The sequence below is a fragment of the Emydura macquarii genome, unplaced genomic scaffold (assembly GCF_026122565.2).
Source record: "Emydura macquarii macquarii isolate MOO-44397 ecotype Brisbane River unplaced genomic scaffold, CSIRO-AGI_Emac_v2 contig_1390, whole genome shotgun sequence".
Taxonomy (NCBI): Eukaryota; Metazoa; Chordata; order Testudines; family Chelidae; genus Emydura; species Emydura macquarii.
Window position 1 is genome coordinate 21,545,352 of NW_027131527.1, and position 13,377 is coordinate 21,558,728.

General features: G+C 43.1%; 1 protein-coding gene across 4 annotated transcripts in view; it reads left to right on the plus strand.

The window, feature by feature from the left end:
- The window catches only part of TBC1D12 (TBC1 domain family member 12), an 86,702-nt gene that overhangs the window by 45,945 nt on the left and 27,380 nt on the right, over nucleotides 1-13,377 (plus strand). For all 4 annotated transcript variants that reach the window (XM_067552843.1, XM_067552844.1, XM_067552845.1 and 1 more), the window contains one exon: nucleotides 7,257-7,372. In XM_067552843.1, coding sequence (XP_067408944.1) covers nucleotides 7,257-7,372 — 116 coding nt within the window. The remainder of the gene's footprint in view (nucleotides 1-7,256; nucleotides 7,373-13,377) is intronic.

Sequence of the window (13,377 nt, forward strand, 5' to 3'; positions counted from 1 at the left end):
TACATTGGAATGGATATGAGCAACACATCTCGAAGAACAACAGTTACTGGTAAGTAGCCTTGTTTTTGGTTTCAGCAGGCATTCTTGTGTGTAGGACCAGCACTTTACATTAGTTAATGCTTCTTTCTTGTTTGGTGAGTTACGCAATTAAAGGTTTACGAAGCAAACATTCATAACTTTTAGTATCTGTAGCCCATGGTATAAAGTGAGATCAATACATGTGGCATACCTACAAGCATTTTATTGCGTCTAAACACATTCATATCAATTTAACATCTATATTAACAATATTACCACACAGGTGAGCCGGACTAGTTTCCAGCTATGCAGTTATCAGCATTCACTGAGGCGTAGGGGTCTTGGCATGAGCTGGTAGTTGATTGCCAATGTCTCACATGCAGTCTTTTAAAATGATAAAACATTGCACAGTATGCAGAACTGATTACATTTTTATTGGGTTTTTGCCTATTCATGCGGCTTTGTTGAGTGCATGGTGATCTCAGATTTCCAGCTTTTCCTGGATTTTCCTGCTGTGGAAATTTTATCTTAACTGTTATGCTATTTACCTTGCTTCCATATACCAGATGTGCTTGCTTCCCTCTTTAATCGTTAAATATGAATGCAGAAGCAAAAAATATCTCAAGAAAATGCAGTTATAAGAATATTGGTTACAAATCTTAATTAACGTGATACAGTTTGGCCTTCTAATGGACATGTTGTATAAAACGATTGCCATTTAAAGGGCACATATGCTCATAATAACCTATTCAAAACAAAACTGTTAAGCAGAGAAACGTGTTAAAATGAGATTTTTAGCAGCTATATTATTTCTGGCTTGAAAACCATTTAAAGCTTAAATTAATTTTTCAACAGGAGTGTAATTCAAATCTATGCAATTATACAACCAAGTATAAACTGAAAAATTAGGACATTTTAAATCTTAACTTCTAAATATTTTCTTTTCTCCTTACTCACCACTTTCCCACAAAATAAAATAATTTCACATGCAACACTGTGGCTTATACTTAAAGCCTGACAAATTGCTCTAGTATAGAATTTATTACTAAAAGATCACATAAGCTGAGTCTATAGATCCATGCACAAGCAATTTTCAGCGAATCATTGTTTACTGTATATAGGAACGAAGTAAGTATTTATGCCCTTTTGCCTTGAAGTGTCTACATAATTGTGCCTTAATTTTTTTAATTTAACCTCAATTTTGCTAAATTTTGCTACTCCTGAGGTTGAGCTTCAGGTCAATCTTCTCCAGTCTCTGCTTCGAAGCCCGCAAGGTGTCATGATATTCTTCTCACCTCATTCTTTCACCAGGAAGGATAAGCCTGTAGGTAGTCTATAGACACATAATAATAATACACCCCCCCCCCCCCCACCCTCAACATCATCCTTAGATGGTGGGAAAACTGTTCTTTTCCTCTGTATCAAAATCAGATTGATAGTTTCTTCAACATTTTAAAACCCCAAATCATTAAGTTTTGTTAAATAATGTTTGAGTTAAACATACTTCTGTAAGGATAATAAATCAGCAAATGACTTCAGCACTAGCTGGAGTAAAAGTCCTTTTATAAAATTATCACAGTAAAAATGTTTACATACAAAGTTTGTTGTGTTTATAATATATTATCTGGCTAATGTTTTTGTTCTAAACCTTTCTTTCACAGTGACTTGAGTAAAGGTAGGGTATTACTTAGTCTTTAGTTTCCTCCTTTATCTCCCTTTTTGCCACAATTTGAGGATAAACGTTTTATAAGATTATACAAACTTGTACTAATCATACTAAGAACCTAATTGATGTCAAATCAGTGTTCCGTTGCTGAAATTCTGATGACTTCCAGGGAATTTATTCCTAATTTACACAGCTGTAAGATTGGAATCAGACTGTATAGAAAACACATGTTTATTGCACAAAAAAATTAGCCTATATTTCAAGTTCAATATTAGCATATTAAGTGATATCCTCGCTTTCTCTCCTTGGTTGGGTATAATGGCTTTATTCACTGTTACTAAGTAGACCTTTTTTTACTTTCATGAAAGATAACTTTTTTACTTAGTGTCCCAATGTTTGGGAACTGAGGCAGCATTATAATATAAGTCTACCTTATCTGTGTCAAACAGAATTGAACTAAAGTTGGTACTAGAAAATTTTTCTCTTGAATTGTAAACTTTTGGTTTTTGTGGCGTTGATTTATAACTGAAATTTTGTTCTGCACACTAATGTAGTCTGTCTAGTCATCTTAAGGAGTCTACAGCTTAAATAAAATGCAAGTTCTTCAAGTGATTGAAAGGTGTGTGGACATTGTTGGTGGCATGTGCCCCATGCGCATGACATCAAATTCTATAGAATTTCAGTTTGTTGGGAGCACATCTCTGCCCTGCACACCCTCTCGCATCCCATAGCAGAAGCTATAAAATAATGGGGAGATGTCATGGTGGCCTCAATCTGTGCTTAGTTCCTTTGTACCACTTGTGGCATGAGTTGGAATCTATGATGTCTGTGTTACTCTAGAGATACCAGTTGTTTTCCAGATTTGAAGTTTTAAAGTTCTTCTTGTTTTTTGATAGGCTTTCTTTGTTTTTTTGTTTTATCATAGTTTAAAGTAGTGATAGGGGGTTTATCCCCTTTTTGGAATCTCCTGTGTTTCAGGCCACCATACATGCTCTCCTGTACACACCTCAGAATGATGGATCCTAAGTCCCCCGACTTCAAAATCTGTCTATCCTGTGATACTGATGTTGCTTGCCAGATGCCTGCTTTGCCTTGGTGAGGGACGCATTTGTGCAGACTGCTCCATTTCAATATGCTCTTTTCGAAGAGGACCCAGAAGACCAGGGAAGCAAATCTAAAAATTTCCTCCTGAAGTGTTTGATGCAAGTGGCCTTTGACCCAGGATGGCCATTGGATAGAACCCTGGTATTGGGCCAGTTGTATGCAGTCCACTCCCCAACAAGGCACTATGCCAAGCTCCTGAATCACTTCTCATAAACCCTCAGTGTCAGCTGCACTGGTGCTGGCTCTGGAAAGAGACCACAAGGAATACCACTGCAAAGTACAGATCAGACACCAGTCCCTCTCCATGGAGCAGCAGTTGAAAGTTTCCTCCAAGACTCTGGAAGCAAGAGTTCTTAAGGTTGGGACCCATGTTGAGTTCTCTGTCCCCAAGCTGAAGTCAACACCAACTGTTAGTACCGTGTGCTTGCTTCTAAAAGATTAGGAGACTGATAACCAACTTCAGCCAGTGCTGCTGTCCATGAAAATCTTTTGAAGAATCTTCTTTCTTACATTAGTAGGCTTGTATCATATGATAGGGAGTGGCAACAGTTGAATTGTGCCAGAAAATTTGGGATGAAAGGTCTGTAGTCTCTGTCCCTGATTTTGGTTTTCTGCACTTCCTAATTAGCTTTGCTCAACTGATTATTACACATTTCTGCTCTTTTTATGTAAAAGAGTGTCAAGAATGAATCAGGAAATACCTAAACTGTACACCCTCTTCAAGCCTCAACTCTTCTCAGGTCTGAAATTTGATGGCTTCTGTCAGGACCCTAAACGTAAAGGTATGCAGACAGCTCTGATGCTCCTTTCCTCTTTCAACCACGTATAGCATTGTGGTAAGATGTGTCCTTACCACTGTTCTTTCTACCAGACCAGTGGTTCTCAACCTGAGGCCCAGTCAGCACACAGCTGTGGCCCATGTGACATCCTCAGGGCCATAAAGTAGTATTGGATGCAGTCCACATAACACATTCTGGGCCACATACGTGACCCACTATGGTAAATAGGTTGAGAGCCATTGTACCCAGATTGTTTTCGCTAATGATTTAGTTAAGATCTTATGAGCTAGGACACAAGATGGTGCATAAGAGAAGCTGTCTAGCTTCCTTGACCAAGGATATTTCAGATCCCTCTTCTTCCCCTCTCCCCTCTCATTGACATTTTGGGTTAGTTTTATACAAAAGTCCAGACTTCTGGCAGTTGATCACTTAATCTATTCTTCGAGTGCTTGCTTCTGTCTATTCCATATTAGGTGTGTGGGTGTCACGTGCACTGGTGCTGGAAATTTTTCCCCTACTGATAGCCATAGTGTTGGCTCTAGCACTCTCTGGGGTCATGCTTATGCATCGCTATATAGAGCGCTGCCGGCTTCCCTCCCTCTCAGTTCCTTCTTACCATCTGTGATGGTGGTGGAACATTCTCTTGCTACTGCAAGCTTGTCCAACTCTAGTAGTTTTTTCTCATAGTTTCATACTGTAAATAATTCAGTTACTTGTTGGTCAGTGTTACACTAAATATATCTAAATGCAGTAAGTTAACGAGCACGGCCCGGAGACGGGTCATGCCCTGGTCTGAGTTTTAAACCGTGTGCTTCGTGTAAGAAGCCTGTGACAGTTAATGACCAGCACTGGAGCTGCCTGAAGTGTTTGGGAGAGACTCATGGGGGAAAGGTGCAGAATCTGTAAAGGGTTCAAACTTTGCACCAAAAAAGATGGGGATATTAGACTGAAAGCGCTCCTAATGGAGTCCGCACTTAGACTGGCACTGGAACTGAGCTGGTCGGACTCATCACTGAGTACATCGGCTTTGGTGTGGAGTTGCCGCCCCCCTCCCCCTTGTATCCCCCGGTCGCAAGGGCAATGGCCTGTGCCATTGCAGTTTTTTGGAACCCACGGGGGTTTTCTTCTGTCATAGGTTCACAGGGTCAGTCACTCTCTGGAGCCTCAATACCAAGATTATCGGCAGCCACTCGCCCGGTACCGGACATGGAAGCAGAGTTAGACCAGGAAGATGTCTCCACAATAGCCCCAGAAGGGACTACCCTGGCCAGAAAGGATGACTCCAACCCTCCACCTTTGCCAGCATCATCCTCCTCCTCATTGGATGAGGTAGTGGCAGGACCCTCTGCCAGTGTTCTGCACAATGACTTCAGGGCTCACAAGGAGCTGCTCAAGTGAGTAGCCTCAAATCTGGACCTGAAGGCGGAGGAGTTGAAGGAGCTGCAGATGAGCTGTTTGACTTTCTGGCAGCTGCAGCCCCTGGTCCATGAGGGAGTGGTAAAGTTGGCGAAGGCTCTGTGGCAAACCCTGGCCTCTGTCTCCCACATCTAAGCAGGCAGAAAGAAAATATTATGTTCCCACAAAGGGGTTTGAAAACCTTTATAACCACCCCTCCCCAGGATCATTGGTGGCAACAGCAGCCATCGAAAGGGACAGGCTGGGGCCGGCAAGTTCCACCCCAAAAAATGAGGCAAAGAAGCTGGACCTTTTTGGGAGGAAAGTTTGACAGCAAGCCTGCAATAGCACATATTGAACCAACAGGCCCTGTTGGTTCAATATGATTTTTAATATCTGACAGTCATTGGACAAATTCACAGACTGCCTGCCACAAGCCTCCAAACAGGAGTTTGAGGCAATATTGGAGCAGGGGAAGTCGATGGCCAAGGCCTCCCTGTAAACAACCTCTGATGTAGCCAATTCTGTGGCCAGAAGGATGGCATTGGTATTGTCAGTGGGAAGGGCATCGTGGCTCCAGTTATCTGATGTGTCATCAGAAGTCCAAGAGTCATACAGGACCTTCCCTTTGATGGGACAGCCCTGTTTGAAGACCAAACGGATTGGAGGCTACACAGGCTAAGACTCCAGGCCTACTCTAAACTCTTTGGGTCTATACACGGAGTCGTGGGCCAGAAGGCATTTCAGACCCCAGCAGCCACAGAGGTTTGGGGGCCACTTGTGAGGAAAGAGAGAAAAACAAGGGTTATAAAAGACACCAGATGTCTTTCAAAGTGTGTTTCACTATTGTATACTCAAGTCTTTTGTAGACATGCAACAAAACTGAAGAATTCAAGTCATCTTCACTTTTCATAACTTTTTTGAATGTGTCCTGTATGAACGAAATATAGGCAAAGTCAATAACTTTTTTCATTCCTGTATATAAATAGTCAGTTGTGAAAATGTGTAAACAAAAAGCTTATTACACATAGTATGTGAAATTTAAGTGGAAACAATTTCTGGAACAGACTGCTGTGCTTGATCATGAAGGTACAACTGACTAATCAGTAGTTTATCACTTACCATTTTGCTACTTATTTCTAAATAAAATATTAATTCTGGTTAATAAGTTTTTGTAGGAAACAGATACAGATCCTTTTTGTTTAAGTAAATTCAGAATCAAACATTTCTTATTTTTACTTCCAAAATGGTTGGACAGAGTGCAGAAATATGTATAGGAATAAACTTAGTTTTTAAACTTATTCATATGAGTTTGGACAAGGTTTTTGGCTCAGCTTGAGAACAGGTCTATTTTAGCAGTTGGTTCCACTGTACTTAACCTTCTGTTCTCTTTCAAAACAAATACTCACCCCTTCATGTTCTGTTTTTGTTAAACTACAGCATGTGAAAGAAACTGAATTAAAGAGAAGCTAGTATTTAGTTTATTTGTGTTTTATGCATAAATAGAATGTTTAAGATAAAAATGTCATTTGGATTTGAGCTGAATGCTTTCAGTTAGAAAATCTAGAAAGGTAATCTGTATGAAAATGAGTCACCAGGTAACTTCAAGTCAATTAAGAGTGGGTATCTGAGGTTGGGTTGCCCTCCTGCCCTTAAATATACCTTGGCTAATCAGGAAGTCACTTACTTCATTCTCACTCATAAAGGGACAAGTCAAAACATGTACATCAATAAGAGATGGAATGATAAACATAAAACCTTGATACAATACTACTATGTGTTGTATAGTTAAATTTTGAACAAGAACACATCATTCTCATTCAATAGGATGTTGGGGAAAGGTAGAAATAAAAAACAAGAGCAACATCATACTGACAACAGCAGCAATTAAAGAGATAAAGGAAAATTTTGAAAAATGAGAAAGGGAACTAGAAGATTCATCTTTTAGTGCTTTTCATAATTCTTCATGACTGCTCCAATAGAATTTTTGTGCTGCAATTAAGGAAGCACGTTTACACTTGAGTTTTTATAGTTTAATTGCACACAAATATAAATTGATATTTAAAATATGATCATTGATACATTTCACAAATCAATATATCTAGCTACAATGGAACATTCTCAATCATTTTCACTTCCTAATGGTCCTGAAATAGCAACATCTGATTGGTAAAAATCATTTAAAGCTAGAATGTATTAGTTCCCTATTGATTCATTATGTAAATATGTCCAGTAGTTATAAGGAAGCTTAAAATTTGGAGTTCTTAATGTTTTCTTTTAATAACATTATTTAGGAATATGAAGCACGGACAGGAAGAACATGTAAACCTCCACCCCAGTCTACAAGACGTAAAAATTTTGAATTTGAACCACTTTCAACTACTGCTCTTATTTTGGAGGATCGACCATCGTAAGTACAGTAGTGAATTCTGCCATGAAGTAGATAATGACAAGATATACCTACATGCCTGTCTGCCTACCGACCTACCAAAGGTTAAATAAATTGTAAATAGGACTTTTCAGTATTCTTTCTCAAAGTACTATGCTGGTCAAACTGGAACAAAATTCTTATAAATTACTCAATCTGAGACATTAACTAAATGATGTGGGTGAAATACTGACCTCATTAAAATGAATGAGAGTTTTGCGCCATTGACTTCAGTTGAGCCAGAATTTCACACTATGTATTCATCCCATAATGCTGTCAGATAGTTGCCTCTGAGATTGATTCTCAGAACTCTTCAATTTGCAGAGTTCTTTGAGAGCTCTTAAGGATTTGCCTCCTCTCCTAAAACCCCATTTCCCACTGCTTTGTTCCTAAAATATTTAATTTGCTGGACCATCAAGAAGGGCGCAACACCTGTTGAGCACAGTCTGAGATCAGTCACCATGAAAGCCTAATTTTGGGTATAAAAATATAATGTAACTATGGCATATAGTAAAAGATGCTCTTGTTAGGAAATAAAAGATAAGTGCTCACCACTTAAATATGTTGGTTTCTAACTGTGGCAGGGTGGACTTGCTCCTATCTATTTTCGAGCCCACAAGTGACTTGGGAACTTGCTTCTGGTAAAACACCTCATGCAGTTTATTTACAGTGTTCTTTTCCACCACTTTTACAGACACAGGGCTTGTCTACACTTACCTCCGAGATTTGGCGGCAGTCGACTGGAGTTACACAAGCTACGCAAAAAACTTGTGTAATTGCCGTCAACTTCTCTGCTTCTGTTCTGCACGCCGTCTTCACTGCACTGCGCCAACGGGAACCATGTTCCCGTTGACACAGCGCTACGCCACTTGTATTAAGACCACCTTCTCATCGATTTCTGGATCGACTGAGTGGGTCTTCACTGACCACTCAGTCGATCCAGAGAAATCGATCTTACGGCGGCGAATTTGCCAGTCAGTGAAGACGCAGCCTAAGAAAATATCTGTAAGCTCTTCTTTGAGTGCTTGCTCATCTTGATTCCAAGCTAGGTGTGTGCGCGCCCACCTGCACCATTACCCAAAATTTTTGCCTTAGCAGTATCTGTAGAGCTGTTTCTGGATCCCCGTGCTCATGCATAGGTATATGAGGTGCTGCCAGCGCTGTGCCCGCTCAATTCCTTCTTCCCTCCCGTGACCATTACTGGAACTCTTTCTCTTGTGGTTGCAAATGCTTCATAGTTGCCATCATAGTTGTTGTAAAATAGTTTTTCTTTCTTGTATATAATTAAAAATTAGGTGTTAGGAGTCCCACTAGGAACATTCACCTTAGAACAGGGCATGCCCTGTTCCCTGGGCTTCAAACCATGTTCAAACTATGCTGCAAACCCTGCCCACTCAACGATACCCATGCTAGTTGTTTAAAATGCTTGGGGAGACACACCAAAGGGATAAGTGCAGGATATGTAAGGACTTCAGGCCATGAACCAAGACGGACAGAGACATTAGTCTGAAAGCCCTGTTGATGGAGGCAGCACTGAGATGGGCCTCAGAATCACCCTGCTCCGACTCTGTACCAAGTAGGTCAGCATTGGTGCAGAGCACATCACTGGCACCGGGCCCTTGTCAGCGCTGCTTCCAAAAAAGCAGCACTCAGACAGAGGTCGTTCCTCCCGCACCCCAAAAAGACAAGAAGGTGGCATTGGGCATAGGACCCTTGTTGGACTGGTTGCCAAAATCAGGGGGCAGGAGTTGACTTCTCCTCTTAGGGCTCTGAGCCTGCTGAGGGAACCAGGGGCGTTCCCTGACGCCACTAGAGCGGCACCGCTCCTGGGAAGTCTGGTGTCAATCTCCCTTCCCGCAGCACCATTCTTCGGCACCGCATTACAGCCAGGTGGATGCACCGTTGGCTCCATCTTGGTCCCCAAGAGAAGATCCATCCTCCGTGGACTCAGAAGGGGAATCTAGCCCCCAACCCCGTCAGCACCAACCCTCAGGGGCACAAATTTTTGATGGCAGGTTGGTCCCATAGTCAATAGCCGGTGCACTGGAACCTGTGGGGGATCCTCGTGGCATCAGGCCCCTACTCATACCAGTCATCCAGGAATCGGTCTGCGGCACCAACAGTAGAGTATCAAGACTCCGCTTCTGGCACCGAATCACAAAACTCGGCACCTGTAGCAACCGCCCTGAAAGAGGAAGAAATGCCATCCCCTCCCCGGCACTATCATCATCCTCATTGTTCCTGGACAAGGCAGTCACCAGCACGGGCACCTAATCCTGTTTGGATGACTTTCGGTTCCAAGAGGAACTCCTTGAAAGGGTTGACTCCAATTTAGGCCCAGAGGCTGAGGAGCTCAAGGAGCCCATGAACAACCTCTTTGATGTGCTAGCTGCTGCGGCTCTGGCTCGGGTCACATTGCATTACCAGTGCATGAAGGGGTGCTTAAAGTGGTCAAGGCCCTATGGCAGACCTGTCTTCCCTGCCACCAACATCAAAGAGGGCCGAAAATAAATATTACGTCCCAGCCAAGGAATTCAAGTACCTTTTCTCACCCCCCACCCCAAGGGTCCCTAGTGGTGGCGGCCACAAACAAACGAGATAAGCATGGTCAAACAAGCTCGACCCCAAAGAATAAAGACTTGAAGTTGGATCTGTTCGGAAGAAAGATTTATTCCACAGCCAGTCTTCAGTTCAGAATCTCCAACCTGCAAGCGCTGCTGGGGAGATATAATTATATCATCTGGGACTTCTTGACAAAGTTTAAGGATTTGTTGCCACACAAATCCAGACAGGAGTTTGCCTCTATCCTAGAGGAAGGCAAGGCTGTAGCCAGGGCTGCCCTGCAGACAGCGTTAAATGCAGCAGATTCGGTGGCAAGGTTGATGGCCTCTGCAGTGTCCATGTGCAGATGTTCCTGGCTGCAGTCTTCCAAGAAGGTGCAGCAATCTATACAAGACCTTTCTTTTGAGGGCAATGCCCTTTTTTCAGAACAAACTGATGCTAGGCTTCCCGGTCTTAAAGACTCTAGGGCCACCTTGCACTTGCTAGGCCTATACACACTGCAGGCCTCCTGGAGACAATTCCGCCCTTCACTGCAGGAGCCTAGATTCTCAGGACCTCCTTGTTTCTTTTCTCCTATAGGAGCTGTGAGAGACAAAGGCTTTAAGCTTCATTGCCCTGCTCTAACCTTCTCTGCAGCTCAGCCAGGCCCTTTGCACTATCCAAGTAGGCAATGTCAGCCATTTTGAGGATGCGCCTCAGGATGGTGCCCCAGTCTCACATAAGGATCCACCCTTGAATTTTGGATCCAAGGAAAGGATGATGGAGGCTAGGGAGACGATGCAGAACTTCAGCCTCTTGAGATCCTTGTTGAGGCGGCACAGGTCTAGGATAGGTCTGAGGCCCCCTTTTGTTTTGGGGATAAGAAAGTATCCGGAGAAAAAACCCCTTTCTTCAATATTCTTCCGTATGTGGCAGGCAGAGGGTCCAGATTCTAATGGGCAATACCACTGCAATATTCTATATCAACAAGAAAGGTGGAGACTGTTCATCAGCTTTGTGTCAAGAGGCTCTTCGTTTGTGGGACTTCACTGCACATCTTGCCACGAGTGGTCACTCCACCCAGAGATCGCCGGCATGATCTTCTGGAAGTGGGGGACTCCCCAAGTGGACTTTTTCACGTCCAGGCAGAACAAGAAGGTGCCACCAGTTCTGCTCGATCCATGGTCTCGACAAGGGTTCCCTTTCTGATGCCTGCCTTCTCCCATGGGCAGGAACACTCATGTATGATTTCCCGCCAATACCACTGACCCACAGGGTCCTGATAAAGATCAAGCACAGCAAGGCGAATGTGATCCTAATAGCTCCCGCATGGCCATGACTGGTTCAGCACGCTACTGGAGCTGTCAACTGCATCCCTGCTTTGAACTGCCACTATGGCCAGACCTCCTTTCCCAGAACCACAGCCATTTTCTACACCCAGGCCTACCATCCCTGCACTTGATGGCATGGTGGCTGAGTTGCTAAACACTGACGAGCGACCTTGCTCAACTCAGGTTCAGCAGGTCCTGAGGGGCAGCAGGAAACCCTCCACCAGAGTGACATATCTGGCCAAATGGAGGAGATTCTCTTGTTGGGCTTTAAGCCAGAAAATCTCACCTTTATTAGGCTTCAATTCAATCTATATTCAACGACTAGTTTCATCTTAAACCTCAAGGTCTAGCCCTCAGGATGAAGGTTCACCTGGTGGCCATTTTGGCCTTTCGTCCCCCTCCCTTTCCCCCCAGTCCAAGGTATATCAGTTTTTTTCCCCACGACATGACAATCAGATTCCTTAAAAACCTGAAAAGACTTTATCCTTGAGTCAGGGATCCTATACCTCCATTGGACCTGAACCTAAACCTAGTTCTATCAAGACTTATGGGTCCCCCCCTTCAAACCCCTGGCTACCTGCACTCTACTGTTCCTTTCATGTAAGCTAGCCTTCCTAGTGGTAATTACCTTGGTACAAAGGGACTCTGAAATCAGAGCACTCACTTTGGAGCCACCATATACAGTCTTTTATAAGGACAAGGTCCAGCTGTGACTCCCCTCTGACACCAAAGGTGGTGTCTCAGTTTCACATTAACCAGGGCATATGCCTCCCAGTGTTCTTCCCGAAACCACACAGATCTAATGAGGAACGTAAATGGCACACCCTGGATGTTAGATGGGCCTTGACCTTCTATATTATAAGGACTAAACCTTTCCGCAGGTCCACACAGCTCTTCGTTGCAGTGGCAGAAAGAATGAAAGATCTGCCGGGTTTTCTTCCAAAGGATCCCCTCGTGGTTAAGCTTCTGCATCAAGTTCTGATATGAGCAGGCAAAGGTTCCTCCACCAGAGATCATTATAGCCCACTCTGCGAGGGCGCAAGCCACATCAGCAGTCTTTCTGGCAGAGGTGCCGATCCAAGACATCTGGTCTTTGGTCCATACGTTTGCATCCCAGTACGCCATCATCCAGCAGGCCTGGGATGATGCCAGCTTCGGCACAGTAATGCTGCAGACGGGTTCGTAGTTCATGAGTGTGCCACCTCCAGCGATACGGCTGGTCAGTCACCTAGCATGGAAGGGACATGAGCAAGCACTTGAAGAAAAAACGGTTATTGACCTTTTGTAACTGTTCTTTGAGATGTATTGCTCATGTCCATTCCCCACCCTCCATCCCCACCATTGGAGTTAACGGCAAGAAGGAACTGAGAGGCCACAGGGCTGATGGCACCTCATATACCAGTGCATGAGCATGGGACTCCAGAGGGCTGGCCCTATGGATACTACTAAGGCAAAAACTTCCAGTAGCTGTGCACATGGGCGTGCACACACCTAGCATGGAATGGACATGAGCAACACATCTTGAAGAACAACTGTTATAAAATGGTTACTCATCTTTCATATTTCTCTTTCACCTGTTACAATATATGAAAGTCTTATTCAATTGCATGAAGTATAAAAGTTGGTGATGCGGTGTATGAAAGCAATGCTGATTCATGTAAGTGCTTTCTACCCCAGTCAACATCGCCATGTTTATATAGTCTTTATTCGTTAATACATACCTGCATATCAATGCTTCATTTGTATATATGAGTTGAATATATATCCGCCAAGAGCAATACAAGTTTAATCTTTCTATCCATTATAGCAAATCCTATTCAAAAGTCATATTAAAAGTTATATTTATTCAGTTGATAAAGAGTAGCCAAAATGAAATCTAGATTGAGCTAGATTCAGTTTTGTTACTGAATTCCGCACCCCACCCTCTACTCAGACTTTGAGATCTGATTTTTTAATTCTCCTTAGCAATAAAGGAATCAGAATCAGGAGATAATCAAACCCATGCTGCTTCTTGCCCAGCAAAAGGAGACTCAGCTTTCTGAAGCAGGAATGCAAGATACCATGTTAACCTTTGTAACGACTGTCTTTCCCAACACATTTACTCTGTCTCAACAT